The sequence below is a fragment of the Oratosquilla oratoria genome, chromosome 7, assembly GCF_046742065.1.
Source record: "Oratosquilla oratoria isolate Oo_2021 chromosome 7, ASM4674206v1, whole genome shotgun sequence".
Lineage (NCBI taxonomy): Eukaryota > Metazoa > Arthropoda > Malacostraca > Stomatopoda > Squillidae > Oratosquilla > Oratosquilla oratoria.
This window is the reverse complement of record NC_134783.1, coordinates 47,814,218-47,831,717: the sequence shown is the minus strand read 5'-3', so window position 1 is coordinate 47,831,717 and position 17,500 is coordinate 47,814,218. Positions and strand designations below refer to the sequence as shown.

The 17,500-nt window shown below is 40.2% G+C and overlaps 2 protein-coding genes across 4 annotated transcripts in view; both read right to left on the bottom strand.

The window, feature by feature from the left end:
* Positions 1-17,500, bottom strand: part of LOC143027145 (glutamate receptor ionotropic, kainate 2-like) — an 868,199-nt gene that overhangs the window by 760,556 nt on the left and 90,143 nt on the right. For 2 of the 3 annotated variants that reach the window (XM_076188207.1, XM_076188208.1), the window contains exon 2: positions 3,954-4,433. In XM_076188207.1, the coding sequence (XP_076044322.1) occupies positions 3,954-4,221 (268 nt within the window). In that variant the 5' untranslated portion in view covers positions 4,222-4,433. Of the gene's footprint in view, positions 1-3,953; positions 4,434-5,939; positions 6,032-17,500 lie in introns of those variants that run through there. The other variant, XM_076188209.1, reaches the window with a different exon arrangement.
* Positions 11,066-17,500, bottom strand: part of LOC143026801 (uncharacterized) — an 84,968-nt gene continuing 78,533 nt past the window's right edge. The window contains exon 4 of the mRNA XM_076187577.1: positions 11,066-11,331. Within this exon, the coding sequence (XP_076043692.1) occupies positions 11,244-11,331 (88 nt within the window). The 3' untranslated portion in view covers positions 11,066-11,243. The remainder of the gene's footprint in view (positions 11,332-17,500) is intronic.

Here is a 17,500-nt window from a genome sequence, read left to right as displayed (position 1 = left end):
AGGGTAATACAGTGGTAGCCATAGAAAATGAACATAAATAGGGGATACCTGGTGCACTGGGACAGGTCTTCCCAGTAACCGTTAAATTCAAACACCGGTAGAACATACCAAAAACACAAAAAACACACACATGAAAAACAAAACAAAAATATTAATAAAACTATAATACAAAATGTGCAATGCTACCTTAAAAACATTCACAGTTAACCATAGAAAAATAAAGAAATACTGTGATGGCTGTGATAACTCAACCCGCTGCCGATGGGCCCGCACCACAATCTTGTCATCGGAGTTGAATGGGTTAAAACATGTACTATTTATATTACTGACAATATATGGATCTAATTTATATAATCCTAAACTATTATTAATGAGTTGGTCATAATTGCATTTGATAATTCGTGACTCTATGATATTTCTTTCTGTTATATTCTTACACTGTATAATTTTGAAGCCATTTCCAGTCAATAGGATGGTCAAATTCACAAACATGTTTAAAAAGTGCACTAGATTCTTGGCCCTTTTTTATGCTGTTTTTATGCTGTTTAATCCTAACCTCTAATTCTTTTCCTGTTTGACCTACATAATATTTGTCAAATTTACTACAAGCATTTTATATACACAGCCTGTAGAATTTTAAGGGGAATTTTTTATGAGAAGATTTTTTAGAGTTGTGTTGTTCTTGAAAGCTACATTTACATTGAATTTTTTTTTAAGTATATTGGGAATCTCTATAAGATTTTCATTAAAACGAAGTACAAGTAAATTCTTTTTCTCAAACTTTTGTTTTGGCTCGCCTTTATAGAATGTCCTTTTTGCTTCGCCGGGGGCTTGGCTGCGCAAACAGCGGCCTACGGCCGCAGCTTTCCGCGCTCTAATCCCTCGTTTTCCCCTTCGGCCTCGGCCTCGGGGCGGAACCCCAACACGGGATCCCCAGCACGAAGAAGAACGCGAAGAAGAACGCGAGGAAGAAGAACGCGAAGAAGAACACGAAGTAGAATGCGAAGAAGGCGAAGAAGAACGCGAAGAAGAAGAACGCGAACAAGAACACAAAGAAGAAGAAGAACGCGAACAAGAACGCAAAGAAGAAGAATGCAAAGAAGAAGAAGAATACCACCTGACCCCGAATTACCCAAGCGCTTTTTCAAGAATATTTTTAGGACAAAGTGTCACCGTAATACCCCTGTCACCGATATCCACAGCGTTTTTTAGAAGAATATTTTTACTTAAGACTTATATATATATATATATATATATATATATATATATATATATATATACATATAAATATATATATATATAGATATATATATATAACACATATATACGCATGGGTTCCTCTGTATGTCCGTGCTAAAAAAAAAAAGTGAGAAGTGAAAGTTACAAGACAAAAGTTAAAGTCACCGGTTGTCCCAGGTGGGGCCTCCTCTGTCCGGAGTTTGAAACGATTAAAACCCCGCCCACCCACCCCCTCCGTCCCCTTAACCCCGACCCTCAGCAGGGACTCCTGATCTCTGGTTGGGAAAGAGAGACAGAGAGAGAGAGAGAGGTGGATAGAGGGATGAGAGAGAAAGAGAGGGAGAGGGAAAGAGTGCGAAAGAGAGAGAGAGAGAAAGCTTGAGAATAATCTATGCAGGAAATATCTGATATGCAAATAAATCGTCGAATAACTTTTTGTTTTCCCGGCACCAAAGCTGTGCGGCAGGCATACCCAAAGTCGTTGGCGAGGTTAGGTCAGGTCAGGTCATGTTATGTTAGCTCAGGTCATGTTAGCTTAGGTTAGCCTGAGTTCTAAAAAAAATATTGAAAAGAAAAAGTGATCTCTGGAAAACAAAAATGACGAAAATCAATTTATCAACTGCCTGTTGCCAGTTGATCTTGTTCAACTGATTGGAGTGGGAAACACTTTGGGGGCCAATTGTAGAATCCCCCCTCATACAAACATACACACCGGTCGAAAAGGTCCGAAGCGCTCCGTGCCGTCACTCAGGTCATGGTAACGTTTTGTTAATACTCGATTTACAGTTTGGGAGCATTAATGATTAGGTTAGTTTAGATGAGGTTAAGTAAATAAAAAAAAAAAAAGTTACCTTGACCTGAGCGACGGCGTGTGACTGAGTGACGGCGGCGGAGCACCCCAGCCCCCACCTATCTGGGGGTCTGGGGAGAGGGAAGCTGGTGGAAATTCTACAATTTATAGGGGTGTGCCGATTAATCGGCATTAGCAAGAGTCGGCACTTTTTTTTTAGAATCGGCATCGGCGAGATTTTTTTTCTTCTTTTTTTTTTTTTTTAGAATCTACATCGTCATCGGCAAAATACTGTCGATGCCGAATCTCAAAAAATGCCGATTCTCATCGATGCCGATTAATCGGCACACCCCTAACAATTTATCTTACTTGGGTTCTTGGGTCAAACTTACGTCGGACTTTATGTATTTGGGTCTGGTTAACATCATGCAATTCTCTTCGGCCGAGGGAGAGCAGGCTCGGGGGGTGAGATGGGGAGAAGAGGAGAGGAGGAGGAGAGAAGGGGGAGAGGAGAGGAGGGGGAGAGGAGGAGGAGGCAAGGGGAAAAAGAAGAAAATGGAAAAAAGGGTTTAGAGGGGTGCAAAAGAGGAGAGGGGAGGAAAATGAGAGAGGTGGCTAGGGGGAGAGTAGGGAAAGAGGGAGACTGGGGATAGGGGGAGAGTTGGGGAAGGGGGAGAGGTGAAGGGGGAGAGTGGAGAAAGGAGAGGGGAATGGAGGAGAGGGGAAACGGGGAAGAGTGGGGAAAGGGGGAGAGGGCGAAAAGGGGGGGAAACGAAAAGAGGGGAAGGTGGGAAAGGGGGGAAGGAGGAAGGGGGAGGGAAAGGGGAAGAGAGAGAAAAGGAGAGAGGGTGAAAGTGGGAGAGGGGGAAAGTGGGAGAGGGGAAAAGGGATCAGCTCTTTAAATATTTTATTCTATCTGGCGTCAAACGATTTATTCTAAAATAAAGATGAATTTGTTGACTGTACGTATTGTGACGAGGGTGTAACATTGTAATATTATTCTTTCTTTCCTCATGTGATCTAATTAAGATTGCAGATATCTCTCCTGAATAAGGGATAAAGGGGTTATCACGCTAGGCTATTTTTCCTTCAACTTCCAATTAATCGGCGATACTACCTACCTCAAGAACTTTCTCAGCCGTAAAATCACTATGGCAAACTCTTTTATGTTCTTAAAAAAAAAAAAAAAAAATTATATGCTGGAGGCAAACTATTTTTTTTATAAATATATATATATATATATATTTATATACATATATATTTATACATATATATATGTATATATTTATATATATATATTTATATACATATATATATATACATATATATATGTATATATATATATATATATATATATATGCTGGAGGAAAACAATTTTCCTTCAGCACATCAGGTCCCTTCTCGACAGCAGCGGGCAGGAAATCTACTCCAACAGTCGAAGGAAAATTAGCCTAATGTGATAACGGCTTAAGACTAACAGTGGTATTCTTAACAAAAAATATTTCCTTATAACCTTATATAAATCCTTGGAAGGGAAAGATCTATATAAGGAAAGAATTTCTTGAAGAATACCACTGTAAGAACCTTACGGTGGTATTCTTGAAAAAAAAAACTTTCCTTATATAAATATTTCTTTTCCAAAGATTTATATAAGATTTATATAAGGAAAGATTTTTTAAGAATACCACCGTAAGAATCTTACGGTGATATTCTTAAGAAAAAAAATCTTTCCTTGTGTAAATATTTCTCTTCCATGGATTTATACAAGATTTATATAAGGTAAGATTTTTTTAAGAATACCACCGTAAGAATCTTAAGGCGGTATTCTTAAAAAAATCTTTCCCTTCCAAGGATTTATACAAGGAAAGATTTTTTAAGAATACCACCGTAAGAAAACTCTACGAGTGGTGACAACTGTACTCACCTATTGTTATGTCCTTTGGCAAAGCTGCGGTCGGTTGAACATTGAACATCACAATGGTGGTCACCACCATCACCATGGCAACCAATGTGATGGGACTGAGAGGTAGGCACCCTCCTCCTCTTCTTCCTCTAGTTGCCTCTCTCTCTCTTCTTTCCTCTTGCATTTGCTCTCTTCTCGCGATGTACATTTTCTTTTCTGTCCACTGAACACTTTTCCTCCCTCCTCCTCCTCCTCTTCCTCTTCCTCCTCCTTCTTCGTCTTTGGCCATGTTTATTTCACTATCACCGCGTTCGTATACGATTTGATTTTCTATTTTTTATCTGATTTTTTATTCACTGACACATAACCGGACACTCGATGCACCTCGACTAAGTCTTATAGATTTTTTCTTTGTATTTCCATTTTCTTCATTTCCACACCAAAGCCATTCTCTCTTTTTTTTCAAGAATTAAGGCATTTTAACTCTTCTTTTGGAACAAACTGCAAAAATAAATAAATAAATGAATAAATAAATAAATAAGACATGACAATATTTGTTTTTTCTATATATATATATATTTTTTCGTTTTTCTCTACATTTCGTGGATCTAGTTTAATCGTGATTCATGATCCCACAGGAAGAAAATTTATTATCATAATGTTTTTTTTTTTTTTTTTTTTAAATTACTCCAAGGGCCTACAAAAGGAGTCCATTTTTCACGTCTCACGAGTCTCACTAGTGTCTCACGGGTTCCATGTCTCTCACTCACGATGTGTACGTGTACTTGTCTGTGTGCATATACTTGTCTGTATGCGTGCACTTGTTTGTGTGCGTGTACTTGTTTGTGTACTTGTTCGTGTGTGTGTACTTGTTCGTGCGCGTGTATTTGTTCGTGTGTGTGTACTTGTCTGGGTGCGTGCACCTGTTCGTGTGCGTGTACTTGTTCGTGTGCATGTACTTGTTCGTGTGCGTGCACTTGTTCGTGTGCATGTACTTGTTCGTGTGCGTGCACTTGTTCGTGTGCGTGTACTTGTTTGTGTTCGTGTACTTATTCGTGTGTGTACTTTTTCGTGTGTGTGTGTACTTCTTCGTGTGCGTGTACTTGTCTGTGTGCGTGTACTTGTTCGTGTGAACAGGCGTGTATATTTATTCTACCTGCCGTCAAGTTATTTTATTCAACATAAGGGTCAAAGTTACATGTTAATGCACAAGGGTCAAAGTTGCATGTTAATGCACCAATTTGTGATATCTAATGACATGCCTCGTTCCCTCCAATATGGCATCGAACCGTATCCATTCTTAAGGGATTGGATTTTAAAAACGGGACTGGATAATTTTTAGTGCGATTGATTTATTTTTGATCAGGTTTAACCCCTCAATGGGATTGAATTCCCCTTAAAGGATCTGAATCCTCTTTAAAGAATCCAATCCCCTTAAGGGGAATCCAACCCCTTTAAGAGGGTTTATACTTCATTAGAAAGTATCCAAACACCTTAACTAAATTAAATTCCCTTTTCTGTGTTTAATTTTTTACTATCTTCCCGATGAATTCACCTCTTCATTACATTTATCCTGACACGTGATATAACGCCGTGGAAGAATTTATTTTTTATATTTGAAGCTCATTGTTCTATGGAGGATTAATGGCATTAACATGATCTGAGCACTTGCGTATATTTTGGAAAGAGTATCCTCTCACTGATGTGATATTAAATCGGGCTAGATTTATTAACAACAATCAATTTTATCACCTAAAGCTCGATTTACGTTTGCTTGATTATGCAAGACATTATAACGCATTTTGTTCCATTAGAGGTAGTAGGAACCGTCTAGTATGTAGTGCACAGCCCACAGTTGAAAAACCCAAGGCAAAATGTAGCAGTCTATAAATGAATCATGTTCATGAAAAAACAATAAATTCGTATCTCATATAACTTCATGGCAATGTTATGAGACGTTTGTGATACGACGCAGAAGCTATAAACTGGGAAACTTCAAGAACAAACCTTCTACGACCTCTCTTGGGACAGTTTCCATGTTTGATGTCGTCGTCTAGCTTGTTCGGTGTTGCCGTTCCCTTGTTTTGTTTTTTTTTTTTTTCTTTCAGTATCACAAAAATGCATTCAAGATAAAATTATATTACTGTAAAATTTTATATACTTAGAGTGATTTTTTGTTATGCTTAACTTGTGATGGGATAATGAATATGTACTTAACATTTAAATTAAACTGAAAATTGCTTTTAATGTCAACATCGAGAAAGTCGTTGACAATTGATATACTTATTTCTCATACAGATACCAACTCAAAATATCAGAATAAATATTACAATACAAAATACACATTTTAGGAATTTCTAAATAAATAAATTGGTACTGGTGATTAAATTTGTGATAGAATAAGAATATTAAGCGTTGGCAATTGTACAATATACAACGGCGATATGTGTATGTCTCGGAACAGTTCCTTGCGATTCCAGAAATAAGATATATTTTCCTCTAATTTATTGATAACATTCAAAAATTTCCCAAATAATTTATGCATATTTTCTTAATTAAATTTCGCTTTCTTTGAAAAATTATACAAACTACTTAACCTATTATTGACATTACCCCATAATCGGTCTAGAAGCAAGCTGTCAAGAAGACTAGGAAGTGTTAATCGCATAATTTCTGTAGTTTATGGTTGTATTGTGTGGTGTTATCAAGTTATTTTAGTGAATCAAAACGTCTAGTGACTTATTTTCCATTCCTACTGACTCATCAGTCTTGGTAAGTACCTGTATTGTTGTAATAATTCTACCATTTGTATGTAAGTGGATATAAACAAATATAATATATTCTTCCCTTTCAAAGAAAACGACGAAAGCGTGATGTTGTGGACGAATTTCTGTACTTAGTTAACGTCAAGTATTTATAATTTAAACCATTTGACGTCTATAGAAGTCACCTACACAAATACACAGTTGGTAGAGTTCCCGGCCGTCACTACGGTGGTCCGGGTTCGGATCCCGCCCAGGGATGAAAAAAATCATTATCGCTGCGCTGCGAGTCGTTACTCCAACTCTCGTGGGCGCTGAGTTGGGTGTGTGTGTGCGTGTAAGGTCACAGCATTACCCATAGATGGGTCATGTATGAGCTCTGAGCTCTCTTCCGGGAAGGAAATAGCTGTTGATCACGAGTCCAACACGTGATCCAAGACCATGGTGAATCACACACACGTACACAAATACGTACACGCATACGCACACACTACATATATACATACATGTATACATACATACTTTCACATATATTGACGCATATGTAAAGTACATAAACGCATACTCATGCACTCATATATACTCATTCATGCATACGTATTCACAGATATAGACATAATATACATACACACATTCATAAATACATACACGTACACTTATACATACATATATGCACACACGCAGTCATATTTATACATACACTCGTAAACACGTACATGCACACATACACACACACAACACACACACACACAACACACACGCACACCACACACACGGCGCAGTTGGTAGAACGATGTACTACTAGCATGGTGGTGCGCGTAGTGCTTGGTTCGAATCCTGCCCAGGGCCGAAATTAATTTCGGTACAGCTGCGCTTCGGGTCGTTACTCTGACTCTCGTGGGCGGGGAGTTGGGGGTGTGTGTGTGTGCAAGGTCATAGCATTACCCATAGATCGGACCTACGAGCTCTGAGCTCTCTTCCAGGAGGGAAATAGCTATCGATCACGAGTCGAACACGTGATCCAAAAAAGACAAAAAAGACCAAGTCAATACACACACACACCACACACACGCACACACAAAGTTTTTACAGTTTACATTTAGAAAATGGCCTCATCTTGTCCAGAATGACCTACTGCTTCGTTTTCTGTGGTTCTTGCCTCTAAAAATCCTTATCATGACATGTCTATGACGTCATTTACCATTTAATGACGTCACGTCATATGACATCATATCCGTGATGTCACGTCATATGGCGTCATATCCGTGACGTTACGTCATGTGGCGTCATATCCGTGACGTCACGTCATATAACGTCATATCCGTGACGTCATTCGTCATAAAGAACGTAATTGAGAAATATTTAACCCCGAGTTTGGGGAATTAAATGCGCGGAGTCGGCGACCCTAGGGTAAATGGTGGACGACACAGAGGCTGGTCCTTGGGGCCTTGGCGTTAACGGGTATTGGAATTCGGTATATTGCGAGGCTGGACCGTCTGGCCGTCTGAGCGAAGGATATTACGAAGGAGTAGGGGGGCGCAAGGGGGAAAGCCCCACCCCCCCCAAAGTGTTGTACTTATAAATGGAAACATCATTACTTTAGGGTTATGTAGGTATATGTATATATATAAATATATATATATATATATATATATACATATATATAATATATATATGTATATATATTATAAATATATATATACATATATATATTATATATATATATATATATATATATATATACATATATATAATATATATATATATATATGTGTATATATATATACATATATATATATATATATATATATATGTATATGTACACACACATATATGTATATGTACACACACATATATATATATGTATACATATGTATATATATATATATTTTCTAAATAGAAATGTAGTAGCACATTTGTAAGTAACACAGGAACCCACAGTCGGAGAAAGAATAAACTTCGAATAAAGAATAATCCTATATTTCGGCTATCAACTGTAACCCTCTTCAGGAAAGTACATAAGATAGAGAACAGAGGGGGCTTATAAACTACAGTAAGAAGAGATGTGGACAGTTGACCTCACTCAGGCGCGGGGCAAACTGGGGTGGCGGAGGAGGGAGGGGGTGAGGAGAGGGGAGGATGTAACGTCCGCACCAGCTTATTTACTGCTGCGCGTGAATGGACACCTGACATCATCTCACGCGCAGCAGTAAATAAGCTGGTGCGGACGTTACATCCTCCCCTCTCCTCACCCCCCTCCCTCCTCCGCCACCCAGGTTTTGCCCCGCGCCTGAGTGAGGTCAACTGTCCACATCTCTTCTTACTGTAGTTTATAAGCCCCCTCTGTTCTCTATCTTATGTACTTTCCTGAAGAGGGCTACAGTTGATAGCCGAAATATAGGATTATTCTTTATTCGAAGTTTATTCTTTCTCCGACTGTGGGTTCCTGTGTGATATATATATATATATATATATATATATATATATATATATATTATATATATATATATTATATATATATTATATATATACAGGTATATATATATATATAATGTGTGTGTGTGTAAGGCCAGGAATTTAATTGGGTATTATTTTCCGTTTTTTCGAAGGCCTACGTGACTAATCGCAGGTAGGAATTGGGGAAATTACATCTATCACTCCACCCCTCCATTACGTCATGAGGACGTATTCGTATGTAAGAACCGATTGGGAACCTTAAATTTAGGTGAAGGATTCCAGTAGAGGGATATTTTTAGGATTTTTGAACTCACAAATGTTCCATCACGAAACGAGATAGCGGAACCTTAACTTGTTTTACGAAGTGTTAAGGGTCATTTACACGGTCGAACAGTTTGACAAACCCGGTTTGTCAAACAAGTGTTTGAAGTGATGTTTGACCGTGTGAATGGGGTATTTGGTCGTCAAACACGTATGTCGAACGTGTTTGACAACCAAATACCATATTCACACGGTCAAACATCACTTCAAACAATTGTATGACAAACCGGGTTTGTCAAACAGTTTGACCGTCTAAATGCCCCTTTAGGCGGGACCTCCGTCAGGGGATGCGAACACAATCGCGGGCACCCTGATAAGTATAACTCGAGGGAAAGTCATTCGAAGGCAGATCCCCCTCTCGACAGGTGGGTTCAAGTGTTTTAGTGAAATATCATTGGAAACTATGGAAAAAAACAGTGATATAGTAGTTAGCAATTTTGTATGTAGCATTCAAAGGCAGATCCTCCTCTTAACAAGGAAACAAATGAGATAGGGAAGTTAAATAGACATATAGTTATACCAGAATTGAGGTGCATAGTGGTTGTAAGAATCCTGTGTATTTGGCGGCAGAAACCAATAAAAAAGAAATTATAAAGGGAAGGGTTTGTGGCCGAGAGTGCCTTCTCCCAACGATAAAATTATGTGGTTATTAGATTAGAATATGTGGATATTAGGATAGGTTATTACGGGTAGTGATACTTAAAAAGGTGGCCAGAGGGTTATAGACGTAATACCCACACGTTCCATTCGCGCCATTATGGGCGTTAAATCATTACCACCTACGCTACTACTGTATTTCGATAAGTATTCATAACTGGTAATCCAGGGTAAGGATTTTGATTAACTTTGAGCAGTGTAAACCATTATGTAATTGGATAGAAGAATCAAGGGAAGAGGAACGAACATTCTTGTACGGTGGGGAAGCGTTATATATCTACTCCCACGCCTATGTTTGCCATGGGTGTAATTACGTATTATTCGTATCATATTTATATTGCATTGAGTATAGATTAAGGAGGAATTATGTGTTATAATTGTGGATAAGGATCAAAATAGTATCATCTCATAGATCAGTAAAACTTGATGTAGACTTGAAATTTTCTTTAATTTCCTTTACTCTTGATCTCGCAAATATAACGTAACACAAAAACGGCCTGAAAAGGGGGAATGGAATAAAAATGTGTGTTGGTCACAAACTACCACATATTCTAATGTATATTTAGCCTTGTGATTGGGATGGTGGGAGCGAAACAGAACAAACATTTTATGGTTACTAATCAAAACAATTCTAATTAACGTATAATTTCCCAAACAGGATTGTATAGACATATTTGAATAACTACCATCTTATTCTTGGTATTCGGGATCGGACATGGTTTTGTTCCTATGAAGGCGTAATCTACATCTTACCCAGCCATTCATTAATAATCAGTCGCAGTTGCCGAATGTGGCACTACCTATATATATATATATATATATATATATATATATATATATATATATATATTATATATATATATATATATATATATATATATATATATATATATATGTATATATATATATATATATAGGTAGGTAGTGTTTTCTGTGCGGTATGCAGGGTTAAGTAATTTGTTTTCTAGATATTTAGATATTGGGTCAGGATTCTTAGGTAAACTAGACTAAACGGTAATTTGACATAGGCACCAGTTTCTATATATATACATATATATTTCTTCTTTTTTCTTCGTATTTTTCTTTTTCTACTTCTTCTCTTCTTCTTTTTCTTCTACTTTTCTTCTGGGAGATCTGGGCTTACTTTGGCCATGGAATTCTGGAAGCAGGAAGGAGATCCGTGTCCTGGGTTTCTGGGTTTTCTGGAAAAACGAGAAATTCAATTATTGAAGTAAATGAAGCAATTGTATGTGTAAGTGTCGGTATGAATACGTCATTTTGGTTCGCTTGGCTTTTGACCGCAACGAATGAGGCGCATTTATCCGCATTCCAGGAAAAATGCGATTATTTCAATGTCGTGAAAGCATAAAATCATGTGCCCACATGCACAAGACCGCGCGCGCACGCACACACTCATGCATGTGTGCACATATACATATATGTACACCCACACATACACGCGCACATATAATATTAACACATGTGGCTATGTATGTGTTTGTGTGTGTTCGTATGTATGTGTGTATGTGTTCGTGTGTGTGTATATGGAAGTAACACCAAATGTTGTTACACATAAGAAGAATTATATACAAATTAAATAACTGATTATATCCATTTTGATACAGATTTTATCATTTTTCATGATAACGATATCTAGTAAGATAGAACTTGTCCCTTCCGTACCTGGTGGCTCCTTCCCCAGTAATAAAGCTGCCGCCAGGCGATTTCATTCATGTCTATGGCACCCCATAGACTCATGAGTTCAGTGGCGTCTCTTAGCCAGTGTTAACATTAAACATTTTTAACAACAGGTTCTCTCACTAGACCAGTAACATGCAGATATGACTTAGGGTGTATTATACCCTGTATGAGACAAATTTCTTGGTTATGTACTGTATCTCCTATCCAATGGTGGGATTATAAAGTTCTTAACAACAGGTTCTCTCACTAAGCCAGTAGTATGCTGTTATCACTTAGAGGGAGTTCACACTGTCTAACGGTTCGTCGAACGCGGTTCGACAGACACGTGTTTAAAGTGATGTGTGAACGTGTGAACGGGGTATTTGGGGTTTAACCAACGTGTTCGACATCCAAATACCCTGTTCACACGTTCACACATCACTTTAAACACGTGTAAACCCCCCTCTTAGGGTGCATTATAGCCTGTATAAGACAAAATTTAATAACCAGTTCGCGGAGCTCATGAAATTCCAAGAACAGGTTCGTACGAATCAGTAAAAATACGGCTGACTCACACCGCTGCTCTTAGCGTTAGCCATGATCAAATCAATTAAGAGCGTCACTAGTTTAAAACAATTTAGAAATTATTAATCCCACCACTATAGTGACGTTCCATCTATAACAATAGAGGAGACTGCAAGAGACCATAAGGCCCACACTAGGCAGTTCCATGTCTGTTACCACCTGCCATCTCCATCCACAAAGTTATCTAACCTCTTAAAACAAGAGACCATAAGGCCTATACCAGGTAGTTTCATGTCTATTAGCACCTATCATCCCCCATCCATAAAGTTATCTAATCTTCTCAAAACAACTGATAGTTTCAGCGCTCACTACATGGTTACTAAGTCTATTCTATTCGTTAACCACTCAATTGGTAAACCAGTTCTTGCCTATTTCCTTCTTAATCTAAATTTGTCCAATCTAAACCCATTACTACTAGCTGTGCCCTGTTGTCTTAATATGATGACCTTGCCTGTATCTCGACCAATTTGAATACCTTGATTATTCATTCATTTACTAGTTCATTACTATATTTGCTTCTTTTTTTATCTGCTTATTCTGCTGAAGAGGACTACAGATAGTAGTCGAAATTTACGGATCTCCTGTACGTCTGATATTATTTCTCCGAGAGCGGGTTTAAAGTGTACATTTGCTTATTTATTCACCACGCTCGTCAGCGTGTGAATAAAATCGCTTGGCGTCAATAGAACAAGGACACCTGACGAGCGCCTCCATACCGAAGAGAAGATGATTCCGCATTTCCATCAAATCCCACGGAACGGACCGGAAAACAGATTCGGCCACAGATCCGGAACCAGAAGCCTTGATGAAAGGAAGAGCACCGGCGAAGGCCCGGAAGGAAGGAAGGAGGCCGGGAAGGAGGAAGGAGGGAGAGGAACGAGAGATAGCATGGGGAAGGAACCAGAGAGTTGAAGGAATTGGAAGGAATAAAGGGGAGTGGGAGTGATTGGAGTTGGGGGGGAGCAGGGGGGGATGAGGTAAGGAGGGGAGGACCAGAGGCATGGATGGGGAGAAGAAATTGAGCCCACGCCAGGAGCCGCATAATTGCGGCCGAAGCCATCACCTTTGCCTTATGATGCGCTGTTAGGGGCAGGTAAATGCCAATAATGGGAATCTGAGAAAAGTGTGGAATTCGAACCCACGACTAAATGAATACGAGATCAGCAAGTTTCCGATTACGTCACTAGTGCACTCGGTAGGGGAGAGAGAGGGGAGAAAATATGGTGGGAGAGAGAGAGAAATGTCATTGAGTGAAACAGGACGGAGTCCAAAATCTTATTTTGAATTTTCTTTCAACTGAAGAAAATAATTTGTGGAATTAGAATATGTAATATATGACTCCATTGATATTACCTCATCTATGACGCCATTATTATTGATGACGTCACACTTTGTTGCATCATAAAGTGATACTTTAAATATGTCACACTACAGTTATATTTCAGTTTTTTGTGACGTCACAAAAGAAATGTAGATTAATTTGTGATATTTTATTACAAAGCCCAAAGCATTATACACAGTGACTACATTTAATTTATTTTCTGTTATATATTTGTGGATGCTCACTGGCCGAGCGGGTTAGAGCGTCGCTACCTGCAGCGGAGGTTAAGGTGACACCAGTTCGGACCTTGCCACCAGCGAGTTGGACCAAGGGCATGCTTCATTAAATTCCACGCTACAACATCCTCTGTAAAGGGCACTGTCCTAGCCTCCTGATAGGGGGAGTTCGGTGACGGCAGTTCGAAACCTGTCACCAGCGAGTTGGACCAAGGACATGGTTAATTGAATTCCACGCTACAAAGTCCTCTGTAAGGGGCACTGTCCTAGCCTCCTGATAGGGGGGAGTTCCATATTAAAAAGAATCGAATAAAGATTAACCTTTTCTTAAAACAACCGATACTTTCAGCGCTCAGTACAAAGTTACTAAGTCTATTCCATTCGTTGACCACTCTATTAGTAAACCAGCTCTCGCCTATTACCTTCTTAAATCTAAATGGCGAAAGGTGTTATGCTGTTCACAAACGTTTTTTCAGAAAAGAGCAGAAGAAACGTTTTGGTACCAAATGAATGTAACATGAACAAGGTTTAAACTTACACCAGGAGACGCTTAGCTGCAGGCTAGACGGTCACCTTTGCCCTGGGTGCTACGGTACTTTGAACAGGTGGTGGCTACTGATAACCTCTATCTTCCTGGTGGCGACAGGCGATTTTATTCATCTGAAGGGTGCCCGGTTGTCGCGAGTGCAAGAATGAATTTCAGCTTCAGCACTGAACCGTTTGTTGGGCTTCATCACTTTCAGGAGGAATTCAGTAAATTTCAGGCTTCAGACGTTGTATTGTTGTATTCTGGGTTGACTACAATAGCCTACAATAAGGAAGGTCCTCCTCCTCTTCCCCCTCCTCCTCCTCCTCCTCCTCTTCTTCCTCCTCTTCCTCTTCTCCCCATAGAGTGGAGATGGGTGACTATGGAACACAATAGAGGAGGAAGTTATACGAGGCCCTTTAACACATGGGGGTGCCCCTTTATGGGTACAATACACACACACACACACACACACACACACACACACACACACACACACACACACACACACACACACACACACACACACACACCGGCTCGACGGCGCAGTGGTACCGTTTTCGACCGCTAATCCAGCGTCCTAGTTTGATTCCTGGGTTGAAATAATTTCAGCATTACTGTACTACGAGCCGGCACTCCAGCTCTGGTGGGCAATGAGTTGTGTGTGTGTATGTGTAAGGTCTCAGCGTTGCCCATAGTTCGGGCATATATGAGCACTTGAGTTCTCATCCGGGAGGGTGATAGCTGTCGATCACGAGTCCAACACGTGATCCAAGACCATGGTGAATCACACACACACACACACACACACACACACACACACACACACACACACACACACACACACACACACACACACATATATATATATATATATATATATATATATGTGTATATATATGTATATATATGTATATATATGTATATATATATATGTATATATATGTATATATATATATATGTATATATATGTATATATATGTATGTATATATATATATATATGTATATATATATGTATATATATATTATGTATGTCCATGTATGATATTCACCATAATCATAGATCACGTGTTGGTCTCGTGATTGACATATCTACTCTTCTGGATGAGAGCTCAGAGAGGTTGCCAGATGCTAAATGCCTTCTCTTAGAGGTGCTCCAGCGTGCCTGGAGGAATCACCTGAGGTGCTGGAGGGCGTTGCGCCAAGAACCTTTGAAGAGATCGACCAGGCCGCCTACGGGAGACGACCTCCTCCTCCTCCTCCTCATCCTCATCCTCATCCTCCAGCTGCTAGCGCCCCGTTCCCTTCGAAGGCGCCTTCTTCTGGTTTAGTGCCTCGTGAGGATAGGTGGATAGTGTCCTAGTACCCAAGAACTCACGGTTCTCACGGTGCTCAAAGATCACAATACTCACGGTGTTCACAGGTCACAATATTCACGGTGATCACAGGTCACAATACTCACGGTACTCACGGATGACAATACTCATGGACCACAACATTCACGGACCACAACACTCACGGTTTTCACGGCTGCCATAAGTCAAGGATTTAAAAAATCATATAGCTCACATCATGGTTCATGGATCACAGTTCTCACGAGTCAAAATTCTCACGATTTTCGGGTCTCAATTCTCACTATTTTTACGGTATACATATAAAAAATTTAACGGGTCTCACTGACCACAAATCTCGTAGTTTTTATTACAATTATCATGGTTCTCACGGCTTATTATGATTCTCACGGTTCTCATGAACTCTCATAGATTAAGGTTAAAAAATGTCACGGATCGCAAAGCTCACAAATATTGCGGATCACAGTTCTCACGACGTATGGATAACAAATCTCACGGCTGTCATGGATCACAATAAGGTACTAGTGGTTCTCACAGTTGCCGGGGTTCACGGATCACAATTATTGCGGTTCTCACGGCTTACGGATAACAAATATCACAGCTGTCATGGATCACAATAGGCTAATAATGGTTCTCACGGCTGCAGTGGCTCACGGATCACAATTCTCACGGTCTCATGATTTACGGATAACAAATATCACTGCCCTCATGAACCACAATAAGCAACTAGCGGTTCCCACGAATCACAATTCTCACGGTTTACGGGCCACATTTCTCACGGTACTCGCATCACGGTTTTTCATGACTCAGGATCGCAACTTTAAGGATCACGATTCTCACGGGTCGCAACTCTCACGGTTCTCACGGCTCACAAACAACAATTCTCACGGTACTCGCATCACGGATTCTCATAACTTAGGATCGTAACCTCAGGTATCACAATTCTCACGGGTCGCAACTCTCACGGCTCACAAACCACAATTCTCACGAGTCACAATTCTCACGGTTCTCACAGCTCTCAAACCACAATTCTCACGGTACTCACATCACGGATTCTTAGGATCGCAACCTCAAGTATCACGATTATCGCGGTTCTCACGGCTCACAAACCACAATTCTCACGGTCCGGGTTTACTCGTGAATCGAATTAGCGGCAAGGTGAAATGAGATGTTTAACGAGGGCGGTTTCTCGGCGCCATCAGACGAGGCCGAATACAATCATTTGCATCCCGAGACGGAACCATGAAATTCAATGAACTCCTCGAAGCAGTCCAGGCAACACTCTCCCCCCCTCTCCCCCCTCTCCCACCTCTCCCACCTCTCCACCTCTCCCTCTATCCTCCTTTCCCCTTCTTCCTCTCTCCCATCTCCCCCTCTCCCCCTTCCCCTTCCCCTTAACCTCTATCAACCATTTTGCTTTCCTTTCCCCCTAAACCCAACCCACCTCTCCCCTCTCCCGCTTTCCCCCTAAACCCACCCCACCCCTCCCCTCTCCTCTCCCCCTTTCTCCTCTCTCTCACCCCTCTCTCTCGCCCCTCCTACCCTCTCCTTCATTTACCCCTCTCCCCCTCACTCCCCACGATCCTCCCATCATCCCTCTCCCCTCTCCCCTCCCTCCCCTCTATCCCCTCTCCCCTTCCCCTCACTCCCCCGCTCCTCCCCACCTCCCT